At 44.1% G+C, this 15,064-nt stretch overlaps 2 protein-coding genes across 2 annotated transcripts; both read left to right on the top strand.

The window, feature by feature from the left end:
* Positions 1–3,759: 3,759 nt before the first annotated feature.
* On the top strand, positions 3,760–4,281 carry LOC134364374 (interferon alpha-4-like; the record flags this gene model as incomplete). The annotated part of the gene is made up of 1 exon (XM_063080274.1): positions 3,760–4,281. A coding segment is annotated over exon 1 (522 nt), but the record flags the coding sequence as incomplete, so codon positions are not given.
* Positions 4,282–14,494: 10,213 nt separating this feature from the next.
* On the top strand, positions 14,495–15,064 carry LOC134365202 (interferon alpha-4-like). Its single transcript, XM_063081412.1, has one exon. It carries the CDS (start codon positions 14,495–14,497, stop codon positions 15,062–15,064), a length of 570 nt encoding a protein of 189 aa, XP_062937482.1.

Genomic DNA, 15,064 nt, shown 5'->3' with positions numbered 1-15,064 from the left:
TTCAGCCTTGAGAAGAGCCTGCGACAAGTGCAGATGACAAATGGAGAAACTCTCTCTTGTCCTGATTTGGGAAATGACGTTCGGAAGTATTTCCAAGAAATGATTGGTTATCTGAGGGAAAAGAAATACAGCCCCTGTGCCTGGGAGGTGGTCAGAGTGGAAATTGAGGTGCTGCTTAGTCCTCATTCACCGCCTTCAGAGCAACGTCAGGAAATGACGTAGAAGTTATACTCAGGACCCTCCCTAACCAATTACACGATTGTTTACCAGGCCCCCCAAAGCAAGCTAAACTCACACATTTGCACCAGCTGAAAAACATCTGAATCCTAAATCATGGGATTATGTAAAACATACGTTCTACATCGTGAATTTACAGTAGAATGATTAGAGAGAATAACATGGTGTCTTGTCCTAAATAAATACTGTCATGATTTATAATTTTCATTATCTGTTTCAATTCTTGAGTGGTGCTTGTTGTTTCCGAAGTTGGAAGTTTAATTGTTTACAGACATGGTTCTTCAGTCTAGAATTTGGTGAAGGGCATTTGTCAGTCAAGTTGATGCTCGCTCCTGTAACAGAACAAAAGAAAACCACCAGTAGTTAGATGATAATACAAACTTATCTTTCCTTTATAGAAGAGCTCAGTGTTGGCCTCCTCTGAGCGGGGTTTCAGGGACCTCACAACCTACTATTTTGCAGCTTTGCCATCATCAACATATAAGTTCAAACAGGTTTGCGACGCTTGAGGCTACTGTGCTCAGTCGATATGGAAAAAATTATATGGTGGATCACTTGTAGGATGCTTTGAAGGACCCATGCTGCACAGGGTGAACATCACTTCCACCCGTATTTACTCAGCCTGGATTCATGCTCGTCGGATACCTAAGTGCAAAGGAGAGGGGAAAGAGAGTCCGACTGGGGGATTAGTGAGAAGAGAATATATGTTCTTTGAATAAGACCACTCTTTATTTTCACACTGTGTGTACTAACAGTATTTGTAAGAGAAAATTAACTGGCATTCTTGCTAGGCACAGTTTATTTCAAAATCTGATGCCAACTCTGATTCCACAATTTAGACTCAGGGAAAACGACACGGATGTCATTCATTAAAGTTCACAGCGACACTGACTGAATCTTGGGAAGAGTTAAGTGATTCCCAAAGGCACAGGCCAAAATTGAAAAACAGACAAGTGTATAGGGACAAGGTCCCCAAACACATTGTAACATTCACATCGTCTCCGTATTATCGGAAAAGACAAGGAATGTGCGATCAGGCAAGGCGTTGCGCTTCCTTGAGGGGCACTGAAGTAAAAGTGGAAGGTGGGTCTTCCATTTGCAACCAGGCCCTGTGGCACATCCTGAGGTTCTAAATATTAAAACTACAAATGGGAAGAAAGCATCTCTACAATCAAGTGTTTGTGTTTTGTTTTTTAAATCGTCACAAAATCTTCCATTACAATTTCCCTGCATGAAGCGGGAAGAGCTTACAAATTCTTTAGATCTATTGTCTTCCCAATTCATGTCTCCAGTATGTATTGGTATTATTCTTTCCACTGTTATTATAATGATTATTCCTTTCATAAATATTGACTGAGCTCCGGAAATGATAGGAACTAGGCTAAGATGCCCAGGAAACAAGACCGCATAAGACGACTCCTCTGGCCAAGAGTAACTTACGGACTCATGGCGACCTATATTCTTAGGACGAAGTTCATTCGAAGGTTCAGTGTAATAAAGACATCATCTCTGACAGCTAGGAGAAATAATATAGCCATGTGTAAAGAAGGGGTGTCCTTTGAAATTGTGAATTCCCTTGCTTCTTGCTGGAGACATGACAAGACGATGAGTCAACTTCTGAGTCCATTTATCCACAAGGAGAAAACAAGGGATGCATTTCTCGCTTCCCCGTTATCCAGAGAGCATATTGCACTCTCACAAGTTTGCCTTTTCTGTGTGTAAACTCTTGTGGTTGTTGTGTCTCCCTTGACTCTCTTGAAAGCTGGATCCAGCAAAGCTGAAACCAACCCCTGGACCAGCAGTGATTGCTTTTCCTGGAGCCCATGCCCGTTTGCTACCTTTGACCTGCGTCCCTTCCACCACTTTTCTTCTGCTCTGCCGCATCCCCTCATCTGCCCCTTGGCTGGGCTCAATTTAGCTAAATTATCCTTCGTCGTGTCCTTTGCAGTGGGATATTGCTTTCCTTGTGACGTTTGATCACACTGAGGTACATATATTGGCTTTCTTGGTATTCCCATTCCTTGGGAGGGAAAATGCAGCAACTTTCCTTTCTATGTAAAAGGAAATGGGAAAGAAAGATCTCTGGTGTCTCGCCAGCGGTACACAACAATTGAACAGCCATTTATTTTCATCACACCTACATCCCATTGTTGCCATTTATGACAAAGATGGCTTCCTTTGGTTTAATAAGATTCCATTAGAATTGGAATCTCCGACTGATGTTTGGTTGGAAATTTGAACTTCGGTGCAAAACAAAATTTTCTTTTTAAATAAAATTGATGTTCTCTCCATCGTGCATTCTTCTTGGGATGGTATTGCTCCCAAAAGTGTGAAAATTAGTTCCTAGAGGTGTTAACAAATCTTAGTCATTACAATAATTTGTGGTTCTCCAAAGCCCAAATCTAAGAAAACCTGTCCCTTATTACTAATTTTTATTTCCCTCGGGTTTTCTTGTGTATCAAGAAGCATTGACATTGAGTTCTCGGAAGATCCACAGAGCATATGCAGCATGAGCAATACAAGCCTACGGTGAATAGACGATCGCTTGATCTCAAAATCATGTCTCGAGATGTGGCCTCCACACGAATACATATGGACTGCCTTTGGCTGTCTCGTGGATGGAGCTGAGGTTTGCTCCTGAGTGCTACTGAATGAGTTAATGGCTTTGAGAATTAAATGCAAAGAATTTGTGCTTTATTATGTGGCTCTGCTAAAGTTATTCGCCACATCAATAATGAAGTCGAGTGCTAAAAAGAAATAAAAGTTGACCGCACCTGGGGGAACATCCGGGAGGTGGCACAGTGACAATGTATTCTATCGTATGGAACAAAATTTAAAGTTAGGTACACTAGAAATTAATGGGAAGAAAATAATTGAATTGATAGATAATTTTTAGCAGTTTTGAAAGATATTTAAGTATGTCATTACATTGGTATTGTGTATTTTTGTAACATGAATTTGCATGTGAAATTTGACTCATTACAATTTATATAAGTCAATAGATGACACAAAAAGGAGCTCAGCAAATAAACTTATAAAGCCAAGTCAAATCAATAACTTTGAAACTTAAGTCTTGGCTTAAAATTTTTATAGAGACCTTCTTAAACATGCATTGAATGCAAAAAGTTAACTTCACACTTTCTTTTCTACGTATAAACCTGAGCTACAGATACGGTCCGTAAATAATTGCACGATATACCCCCGCCTTTGTAGCTTATCACAGGAGGGTCAATTCGGAAAAAACAATTTAACCAGGCTCTGGAGGAAAGGGATGAGCAGGCCACCATGAAAGAAATAAAAGAGAAAAGAAAAAGGTGGAGAAACGCTGCTCTCAAAGTATGTAGAGAGTGCATAAAGAAAGCAAAAACAGAAGTAGAAAGGAAGACACGGGCATCCAAAAAATGGAAACTAGTGTGTTCCCTATTTAAGACACATGCACAAAGCAAGCTCTTCAGAGAACCTAGCGGCTAAGGCTCAGAGTCGCCCATCTCAGCCAGGCCAGCAGCATCTGCGAGATCCCCAATGGCCTTGCCCTTTCCTTTACTGATGGCCCTGCTGGTGCTCAGCTGCCAGGCGACCTGCTCTCTGGGCTGTGATCTGCCTCAGGCCCACAGCCTGGGGACCAGGAGGGCCTTGATACTCCTGGGACGAATGAGGAGAATCTCCCCTCTGTCCTGCCTGAAGGACAGAAATGACTTCGGATTCCCCCAGGAAGACTTGGATGGCCACCAGCTGCAGAAGGCCCGAGCCATCTCTGTCCTCCATGAGATGACCCAGCAGAGCTTCAACCTCTTCTGCACAGAGGGCTCATCGGCTGCTTGGGATGAGAGCCTCTTGGACAAACTCTGCACTGGACTCTATCAGCAGCTGGACGACCTGGAAGCCTGTCTGATGCCGGAGGTGGGGGTGGAAGAGACTCCCCTGGTGAACGAGGACTTCGCACTGGCCGTGAGGAAATACTTCCAAAGAATCAGTCTCTACCTGAAAGAGAAGAGGCACAGCCCTTGCGCCTGGGAGGTCGTGAGAGCAGAAATCGTGAGATCCTTCTCTTCATCAATAAACATGCGGGGAAGATTAGGGAGGAGGCAATGAGACCTGGTCCGACGTGGAAACGACTCTCATGGACGAGTACACACTATCGCACTTTCCTGAGCTCTCCGGTCGCCAAGACTGTCACTTCTGCTACAATCATGACATGAAGTGCCTCAAGTTTGTCAGATGCCTTCAGGGTGTTCAGCAGCGTCATGTTCAACCCTGCAGGGACTGGTACTTACAGACGACCGTGCAAATGTATCTATCTATTTATTTATTTAAATGTTTATTTATCTAACTGTTGACAAGATTGAAATTGTTTTTGTCAATACGCCTTTATACTGTGCTTCATAGAACAAAATATATTCTTTGTATTTTGTGAAACTATTATATTGCTTTCTGCATTAAATTTTTACTATAGAAAAATGCTTGTATTTGTTTATTCTTTAAAAAGAAAGTCCAAGCCTGTCTCTACAACCTGACGTAAAGACAGATGGTACAATTCATCTCCTCAACATTAGTGTATTCGAGCTATCGGTAAAAATGAACTTCACCTAAAAGAGGTTGTTTGTTCCCCTCAGAATACGGATGTGAACATGCTCTCTTCTATCTTTGATTCTTGGAGGGAAAGAGAGCTCAAAAGAAACACACTCATACTTAATATCAGTTATGTGAAACAGTATAATGAGAAAATGAAACAACCAATAAAATTCTCTCTGCAGAAGGTAGATGGAAGCATGTCAGGAAATAGAAATAAAATTACCGATACGCCCCACAAATTGCTAGACATGTAAGTGCAAATGTCCAGCACTAGTTGGACACAGGAATTTGCAATTGGCAAGGAATTCAATGCCTGGAGGATCATAATGGCAACTGAAAGTGCAGAAATGAAGTTGGTCATGTGGGAAGAGATGACAGAGGGAGAAACAGACATTGTCTGGATTCTAAGGACCTTCAAACTTTAAAGGAAGTGGACAGAAGAGCCACAGATGAAGAAGATGGAATAGCCATCCATTATAAAGACTCACCCTTTGGAGACAAAGACGATAAATGTCTTTTCTAAACAATAAATGTGCTGAGAAGAGGAATCAGTAGATTCCACAGAAGGTGTGAACTCAAACTGCCCACTACATTGGAAAATAGACCGTACTGGCAACCTTAGTGACATTTGGTTTGTAGAACGAATAAGCAGAAACCATACTGGAGTCGGTAGAAGTGAAATGAGAGAAAAGAAGTTAGTGACCCTGAGGGAAAGACAGAAATTCGAAGAAATCTGGAAAAGAATGCGGGGTTTTTTGTGTGTATAGTTTTTCCCATTTTGCAATACATACATTTTTCATGGTTAGAAGACATTTTTTATATATACATATATACAGACACACAAACACACACACAGAGAGAGAGAGAGAGAATATTGTTTATGAATATTCATGAGATAGAAAGCTGATTGTCAGCCCTTGTGCCCATGATGTGAGGGCCAGATTCCTACTGGCAGCACGCCCATTACCACAAATTGCATTTGTACCCTGTGTTCCCCACCCGATAATGCCCGAACTCCCTCTCCCTCCCTCAACCCCCTTACTCCACTTTGTAGCCCATGGAATGCTCTGTCCCTCTGCAAGTCCAACACACTGCTATGGACTTTCTTTCCTTCCTTCTTTCTCTCACAGCTCCTTACATAAGTGAGCACATGTGATATTTATACCTCTGTGCTTTGCTTATTTCACTCAACATAAATTTCTCCAGGCTCATCCATGTTGTTGCAAATGGGAGTATGTCATTCTTTTTTGTGGCAGAGTAGTATTCCATGCTCTGTGTTGTGGGGAGGGGGGGGTGTATTTAAATGTATATGTCACAGTTTCCTTATTCATTCATCCATTAAAGGATATTGTTATATTTACTGTAAAAGAAAATTGTTCTAGTTAAGTCTGTACTGTCACTTTGCCCAAAAACTCTCTGGAGCCACATCATGTTTGCTATCCGGGATTTAACGACTTTATGCATAGTTGAGAGAATTGCAGAACCAAGACTGAGCTGTCATGTTCACGGTCCGGGCAGGAGTCCGGTGAGCGCTCTTCCTCCCCACGCGCAGGGTCTGGCAGTGCACCTCGCTCACTCACATGCTGTCGGCACCCCGCGCTCTCCCGCAGTGTGTGCACCCAGTCAAGCGGACACGCAATGTGTACAAGTGGCGTCTAGTGTTAACTAAACCGACAGTTACTACATGAGCAAGTGAGGAAAAGTTTCCTGTCTAGAAAGAATGACCAAAGTGCACTCTCATTATGCAACCACCCCGTGAAGGAGAATCTGGCCAAGGTGATGCTGGCTCTGTTGGGAGGAACTCTTCTTCGAGGCACGTGTACTGGCTCTGGAACAATTAACCAATCAGACCTGATATTTACAAAGGAGTAAAAAGCAAACATGAAAATGATCGAGAAAGGCTATTTAAAATCGGAATGTATGTTTTCCTCCTCCTGCCCAGGGTCTCTTCCATCTCCTGCACCACACAGGGCTCCAGAGACTCTAGTGAGTCATCGAGTCCAGTGAGGAATTTCAGCCCTCGTGCGGGGGAAGTTGGAGATCTGTTGGATAATCTCATGGGGAACAGAGGTGGCTTGAGCCTTTTGGAATTTGCCACCATCCAGCTGCTCCAGGGGAACTGAATACGTTCTCCTCCTTCGGATGGGAAAAAAGGAAGATTCTCCCACCTGGGTGCAGAACTGTGGAGGTCGGTCTCCTGCCTTGGCAGGTCACGGACCTGGGTCAGGTCACAGCGAACGGTGCAGAGAGAACTGGAGCACATCATCTTCAGTGTCACCAGGTGATAGAATTTGGATGTGTGGTCCCCACCGAAACTCATGCGGAAATCTGGTCCTCAATGTGGCAGTGCTGGAAGCTGAGTCATGGGGGGCGGATCCCTCATGAATGGATTCATGTTCTCCCTGGGGGAAGTGGGGCCCTAGTGAAATCTTGCTCTATTAGTTCCCTGGAGAGCTGGTTGTATAAAAGACCCTGGCATCTCCTCCCTGCCTCTCTTGCTTCCTCTCACCATGTGATCTGCTTGTACCCGCCAGTGCCTGCCGTTTTCCACCATGAGTAGAGGAAGCCTGAGGTCCATGCCAGAATCAGCTGTCCCAGAATCATAAGACAAACAAACCTCTGTTCTTTCCAAATTACCTAGTCTCAGATATTCTCTTAGAGCAACACAAAATGGGCCAATGCACCAGGGAGGAGGTAGCGCGGCCACTGGGGGGATGGAGGTGTCGGGCATCGACCCAGCTGCTATCAGCACCTTCTTGCATGTGAGAGTCTGACACGGCGAGCCCAGGGTTTGCAGCTTTTGGGCTTGTCCCAGTTTTGTTTCCACTTCCTTTCACTTTGTCTTCCATTTACGAGCCTCAGATAATGTCATGACTTCAACACTGCGCTCGTGTTATTACACTGGAAGTTCAACACGTTCATCAAAAATGAAAGAAATCTCAATCCAGTAGGAAATATTCATACAAATGAGAACCAATGTTGAAATAAATACGTCTCAATATATGTCTCTTTTCAAATTCTAGCACTTAGAGATTTGATCCTGTACAGCATTATTAAATTTCTTCGATTGCACTGAAATACAAGTTGCCTCCTCTGTCTGCATTTCCCTATTAAAGGACTCATTCACTAGATTTGATGTCTTCCACCTTTCTTCACAGGAGCCATAGCTCATATTTTCCGACATAATCGATAGATAATAGCAGCATAGAGCTGAGGCATTAATTCATTAGTTCTCTTCGTCTGTCACCAGTAATGTGTTGACTGCATATACATGAGTGATAACATGCTTGGCAATGTGGATCCAGTTATAACTGAGACAGGGAAACTGTGAGAAAACTTTAGTAGTTGTCAGTACTAGTTTTCCAGTGGAAATTGGAGAGATTAAATCACATAAACTTGCAAGTTACTTGCTGAGAATCTGAACATAGTAAACAATAGTTACCGTGAGTATTGATATAACAAATATCGTAATCCTCTGTAGAGTCTGCATTCAACCGAGTCAAGCCAAGAGAAGCTTTCAGTGCAGCTCCCTTGACACGCTCAGGGCCAGTCACATTGGTGCCTCTCAAATGGAAACTCCACGAGGGGGACCGTCTGCAGGCCTGTGCAGGAGCAGAGCCCAGGCTGCCAGTGTTAGAGCAGTGCCTGGTGCAGAAGAGAAACTGCCCAGCACCCTTGAAGCACCTTCCGGGGAACCGGTGTGGCAGGAAGTCGAGTGACAGAAAATGGCTGCTCTGTGAACAGTTTACAAACGAAATACTAATCTGTCCTTCACAGTCAGTCAGTTTCACCCACGTTTGGTGATATATTTTGAAGCAGGGATCTAAAAAAAGAAAATTGGAAAGGACAGAAAAAAGGTTTAAAAATATACGGAGTATATATATTGTATAAAAATACATGTAGTATATCTATTTTCTTCTTATTCTAAAATAATATATATGTAAATATATGTAAACATAAGTATACCTATGAATCTAACTGTATATACATATATAATCCAACATTATAAATATATAAATATTAGATAATATGTAATACTGTATGTATAATTATCTTTACATATAATATAAACAAAGTATTTACATTGACATATAATTACCTATGCATATAAAATATATATAATTTTAAGCATATATAAAATGCATTTAAATATATAAGTTATTTGTATTGGGGCTTTTTTTGAAGGGAGGGTGAGTGGACATTCCTTGATTTTCAACCACGGATAATCACAATACTAATTCAAAAGCTGTTTCCTGGGCTGGAATTAGGGAGTACTTTCCTCAAGCCAAAAATTTAAGGAGGCCGCAATCTAAGGAATCGACACAAATGATATTTCCATGCCGTATGAAAAATGAAAATTAGTGAAAAACTATCCAGGAGAAACAAAGTCATACAATTTTAAGTAAAGACCAGAAATGACCGTGCACTTGCAAATCCCTCAGAGTCTCACCAGGGAGAAGGGAGACTGTGGCAATTGCATGGTCATCAAGTGTGGCAAATTGCACTCACTCTATGCCACTCTCACCCAAGAGCGTTGAAGGTTCTGACCGGCTAAATGCCCTCAACTGCTCCTACACGACACTGCTCCTTTTTCTTCCTAGCAACACAAGTCACGGTGGCGTTCTGCGAAAGAAGTTTCAGCAACCTCAGGTGAAAGAGCAATGATCGAAGATTAATCCTGAATCACAAGAAACCTAAACATGGCAGTTCTGTCCGTTGAAAAGTAAAGTAGCACCTTGCAAATATCGTGGAGTTTCCCTCCTTTAATGCTAGGAAAGTAAAATTACATAAAAACGATCTAAATCAAATAATGCCGCTTTAATTTGCCTAGATTCCTTTTTTCAAAGACTTGAACGTCCTGACTCAGAAACATGGGCCACTGAAAACTCCGACGACCCCACAGGGGGGCGCACGTCCCTCCTCCCGGCCCCGGCCCCGACTCCATCCCTGTTCCCGGCCCCAGCCCCGGCCCCGGCCCCGACCCCGGTCCCGGCCCCGGCCCCGGCCCCGGCTCCGTCCCTGTTCCCGGCCCGGCCCGGCCCGGCCCCGGCCCCGGCCCCGGTCCCGGCCCCAGTCACGGTCCCGGCGGTATCACCGCCGTCGTCCCCGCTCACTCGCCCGAGGCTCCCGCACTAGGGCTGCTCCCGGACCCGCTGTCTACCCGGCTCCCCTTTCCCAGGCTGTCCCGGCCTCGCGTCCCCCACTCCTGCGGAATCTGTGACCATCACAGCCCGTGCGGTCGCGAGCCCTCGGGTCCCGACTCAATGGGTTTCCCCGTCAAACTCAGTCTCGCTGCGGCTTCTACGCGAAAGAAAGCCCCGAGCACAGGGAGCAGCTCAGACACTCACGGCCCTCACCGAAGAAAACTGGGTCGCGCCAAGCCGCGGCGGAGCTCTCTCCGCAGCCATCGGAGGAAAATGTTCTCCACACTATTTAAGCAGCACCGGTTCGGCGCGACAAGCGGCGACGTCTGCTCTCTCGGGCTGTGGCACCCTCTGAAACCAAAAGCGGCCGAGTCCGTCCGCGTTTCCGGAACCGGAGGCTCAGAAAAGGCCGTTCGCGCGCCCTCTCGCGGCCGCCTCGAGAATCACTGAAATTCTCAATGGTCCACATCTGCCTGCTCATGGCGGGAGTGGTGCTCTGCTCCGTCCCTGCCTGCTCATCTGTCTGGGGCATGCCTTCCAGCCATGGCCTGGAAAACCGGCAAGCCATCATGCTAGTGAGACGGATGAAAAAGATCCCATCTCACTCATGCTTCAAGGACAGGAAGAACTTCAATTTTCCTTGGACAGGAGAAAATATCACCCCAATCCAGAAGACACATGCCACCTGTTTCCGTGGTCAGATGCTCCAGCAGATCCTCAGCCTCCTCAAAAGAGAGAACAGCCATGCTGCTTGGGATGCGATCCTCCTCGATAAACTACTCTTCAGCCTTGAGAAGAGCCTGCGACAAGTGCAGATGACAAATGGAGAAACTCTCTCTTGTCCTGATTTGGGAAATGACGTTCGGAAGTATTTCCAAGAAATGATTGGTTATCTGAGGGAAAAGAAATACAGCCCCTGTGCCTGGGAGGTGGTCAGAGTGGAAATTGAGGTGCTGCTTAGTCCTCATTCACCGCCTTCAGAGCAACGTCAGGAAATGACGTAGAAGTTATACTCAGGACCCTCCCTAACCAATTACACGATTGTTTACCAGGCCCCCCAAAGCAAGCTAAACTCACACATTTGCACCAGCTGAAAAACATCTGAATCCTAAATCATGGGATTATGTAAAACATACGTTCTACATCGTGAATTTACAGTAGAATGATTAGAGAGAATAACATGGTGTCTTGTCCTAAATAAATACTGTCATGATTTATAATTTTCATTATCTGTTTCAATTCTTGAGTGGTGCTTGTTGTTTCCGAAGTTGGAAGTTTAATTGTTTACAGACATGGTTCTTCAGTCTAGAATTTGGTGAAGGGCATTTGTCAGTCAAGTTGATGCTCGCTCCTGTAACAGAACAAAAGAAAACCACCAGTAGTTAGATGATAATACAAACTTATCTTTCCTTTATAGAAGAGCTCAGTGTTGGCCTCCTCTGAGCGGGGTTTCAGGGACCTCACAACCTACTATTTTGCAGCTTTGCCATCATCAACATATAAGTTCAAACAGGTTTGCGACGCTTGAGGCTACTGTGCTCAGTCGATATGGAAAAAATTATATGGTGGATCACTTGTAGGATGCTTTGAAGGACCCATGCTGCACAGGGTGAACATCACTTCCACCCGTATTTACTCAGCCTGGATTCATGCTCGTCGGATACCTAAGTGCAAAGGAGAGGGGAAAGAGAGTCCGACTGGGGGATTAGTGAGAAGAGAATATATGTTCTTTGAATAAGACCACTCTTTATTTTCACACTGTGTGTACTAACAGTATTTGTAAGAGAAAATTAACTGGCATTCTTGCTAGGCACAGTTTATTTCAAAATCTGATGCCAACTCTGATTCCACAATTTAGACTCAGGGAAAACGACACGGATGTCATTCATTAAAGTTCACAGCGACACTGACTGAATCTTGGGAAGAGTTAAGTGATTCCCAAAGGCACAGGCCAAAATTGAAAAACAGACAAGTGTATAGGGACAAGGTCCCCAAACACATTGTAACATTCACATCGTCTCCGTATTATCGGAAAAGACAAGGAATGTGCGATCAGGCAAGGCGTTGCGCTTCCTTGAGGGGCACTGAAGTAAAAGTGGAAGGTGGGTCTTCCATTTGCAACCAGGCCCTGTGGCACATCCTGAGGTTCTAAATATTAAAACTACAAATGGGAAGAAAGCATCTCTACAATCAAGTGTTTGTGTTTTGTTTTTTAAATCGTCACAAAATCTTCCATTACAATTTCCCTGCATGAAGCGGGAAGAGCTTACAAATTCTTTAGATCTATTGTCTTCCCAATTCATGTCTCCAGTATGTATTGGTATTATTCTTTCCACTGTTATTATAATGATTATTCCTTTCATAAATATTGACTGAGCTCCGGAAATGATAGGAACTAGGCTAAGATGCCCAGGAAACAAGACCGCATAAGACGACTCCTCTGGCCAAGAGTAACTTACGGACTCATGGCGACCTATATTCTTAGGACGAAGTTCACTCGAAGGTTCAGTGTAATAAAGACATCATCTCTGACAGCTAGGAGAAATAATATAGCCATGTGTAAAGAAGGGGTGTCCTTTGAAATTGTGAATTCCCTTGCTTCTTGCTGGAGACATGACAAGACGATGAGTCAACTTCTGAGTCCATTTATCCACAAGGAGAAAACAAGGGATGCATTTCTCGCTTCCCCGTTATCCAGAGAGCATATTGCACTCTCACAAGTTTGCCTTTTCTGTGTGTAAACTCTTGTGGTTGTTGTGTCTCCCTTGACTCTCTTGAAAGCTGGATCCAGCAAAGCTGAAACCAACCCCTGGACCAGCAGTGATTGCTTTTCCTGGAGCCCATGCCCGTTTGCTACCTTTGACCTGCGTCCCTTCCACCACTTTTCTTCTGCCCTGCCGCATCCCCTCATCTGCCCCTTGGCTGGGCTCAATTTAGCTAAATTATCCTTCGTCGTGTCCTTTGCAGTGGGATATTGCTTTCCTTGTGACGTTTGATCACACTGAGGTACATATATTGGCTTTCTTGGTATTCCCATTCCTTGGGAGGGAAAATGCAGCAACTTTCCTTTCTATGTAAAAGGAAATGGGAAAGAAAGATCTCTGGTGTCTCGCCAGCGGTACACAACAATTGAACAGCCATTTATTTTCATCACACCTACATCCCATTGTTGCCATTTATGACAAAGATGGCTTCCTTTGGTTTAATAAGATTCCATTAGAATTGGAATCTCCGACTGATGTTTGGTTGGAAATTTGAACTTCGGTGCAAAACAAAATTTTCTTTTTAAATAAAATTGATGTTCTCTCCATCGTGCATTCTTCTTGGGATGGTATTGCTCCCAAAAGTGTGAAAATTAGTTCCTAGAGGTGTTAACAAATCTTAGTCATTACAATAATTTGTGGTTCTCCAAAGCCCAAATCTAAGAAAACCTGTCCCTTATTACTAATTTTTATTTCCCTCGGGTTTTCTTGTGTATCAAGAAGCACTGACATTGAGTTCTCGGAAGATCCACAGAGCATATGCAGCATGAGCAATACAAGCCTACGGTGAATAGACGATCGCTTGATCTCAAAATCATGTCTCGAGATGTGGCCTCCACACGAATACATATGGCCTGCCTTTGGCTGTCTCGTGGATGGAGCTGAGGTTTGCTCCTGAGTGCTACTGAATGAGTTAATGGCTTTGAGAATTAAATGCAAAGAATTTGTGCTTTATTATGTGGCTCTGCTAAAGTTATTCGCCACATCAATAATGAAGTCGAGTGCTAAAAAGAAATAAAAGTTGACCGCACCTGGGGGAACATCCGGGAGGTGGCACAGTGACAATGTATTCTATCGTATGGAACAAAATTTAAAGTTAGGTACACTAGAAATTAATGGGAAGAAAATAATTGAATTGATAGATAATTTTTAGCAGTTTTGAAAGATATTTAAGTATGTCATTACATTGGTATTGTGTATTTTTGTAACATGAATTTGCATGTGAAATTTGACTCATTACAATTTATATAAGTCAATAGATGACACAAAAAGGAGCTCAGCAAATAAACTTATAAAGCCAAGTCAAATCAATAACTTTGAAACTTAAGTCTTGGCTTAAAATTTTTATAGAGACCTTCTTAAACATGCATTGAATGCAAAAAGTTAACTTCACACTTTCTTTTCTACGTATAAACCTGAGCTACAGATACGGTCCGTAAATAATTGCACGATATACCCCCGCCTTTGTAGCTTATCACAGGAGGGTCAATTCGGAAAAAACAATTTAACCAGGCTCTGGAGGAAAGGGATGAGCAGGCCACCATGAAAGAAATAAAAGAGAAAAGAAAAAGGTGGAGAAACGCTGCTCTCAAAGTATGTAGAGAGTGCATAAAGAAAGCAAAAACAGAAGTAGAAAGGAAGACACGGGCATCCAAAAAATGGAAACTAGTGTGTTCCCTATTTAAGACACATGCACAAAGCAAGCTCTTCAGAGAACCTAGCGGCTAAGGCTCAGAGTCGCCCATCTCAGCCAGGCCAGCAGCATCTGCGAGATCCCCAATGGCCTTGCCCTTTCCTTTACTGATGGCCCTGCTGGTGCTCAGCTGCCAGGCGACCTGCTCTCTGGGCTGTGATCTGCCTCAGGCCCACAGCCTGGGGACCAGGAGGGCCTTGATACTCCTGGGACGAATGAGGAGAATCTCCCCTCTGTCCTGCCTGAAGGACAGAAATGACTTCGGATTCCCCCAGGAAGACTTGGATGGCCACCAGCTGCAGAAGGCCCGAGCCATCTCTGTCCTCCATGAGATGACCCAGCAGAGCTTCAACCTCTTCTGCACAGAGGGCTCATCGGCTGCTTGGGATGAGAGCCTCTTGGACAAACTCTGCACTGGACTCTATCAGCAGCTGGACGACCTGGAAGCCTGTCTGATGCCGGAGGTGGGGGTGGAAGAGACTCCCCTGGTGAACGAGGACTTCGCACTGGCCGTGAGGAAATACTTCCAAAGAATCAGTCTCTACCTGAAAGAGAAGAGGCACAGCCCTTGCGCCTGGGAGGTCGTGAGAGCAGAAATCGTGAGATCCTTCTCTTCATCAATAAACATGCGGGGAAGATTAGGGAGGAGGCAATGA

Source organism: Cynocephalus volans, chromosome 16 (assembly GCF_027409185.1).
Source record: "Cynocephalus volans isolate mCynVol1 chromosome 16, mCynVol1.pri, whole genome shotgun sequence".
NCBI classification, from domain to species: Eukaryota; Metazoa; Chordata; class Mammalia; order Dermoptera; family Cynocephalidae; genus Cynocephalus; species Cynocephalus volans.
This window is presented reverse-complemented; position numbering and strand designations above follow the sequence as displayed.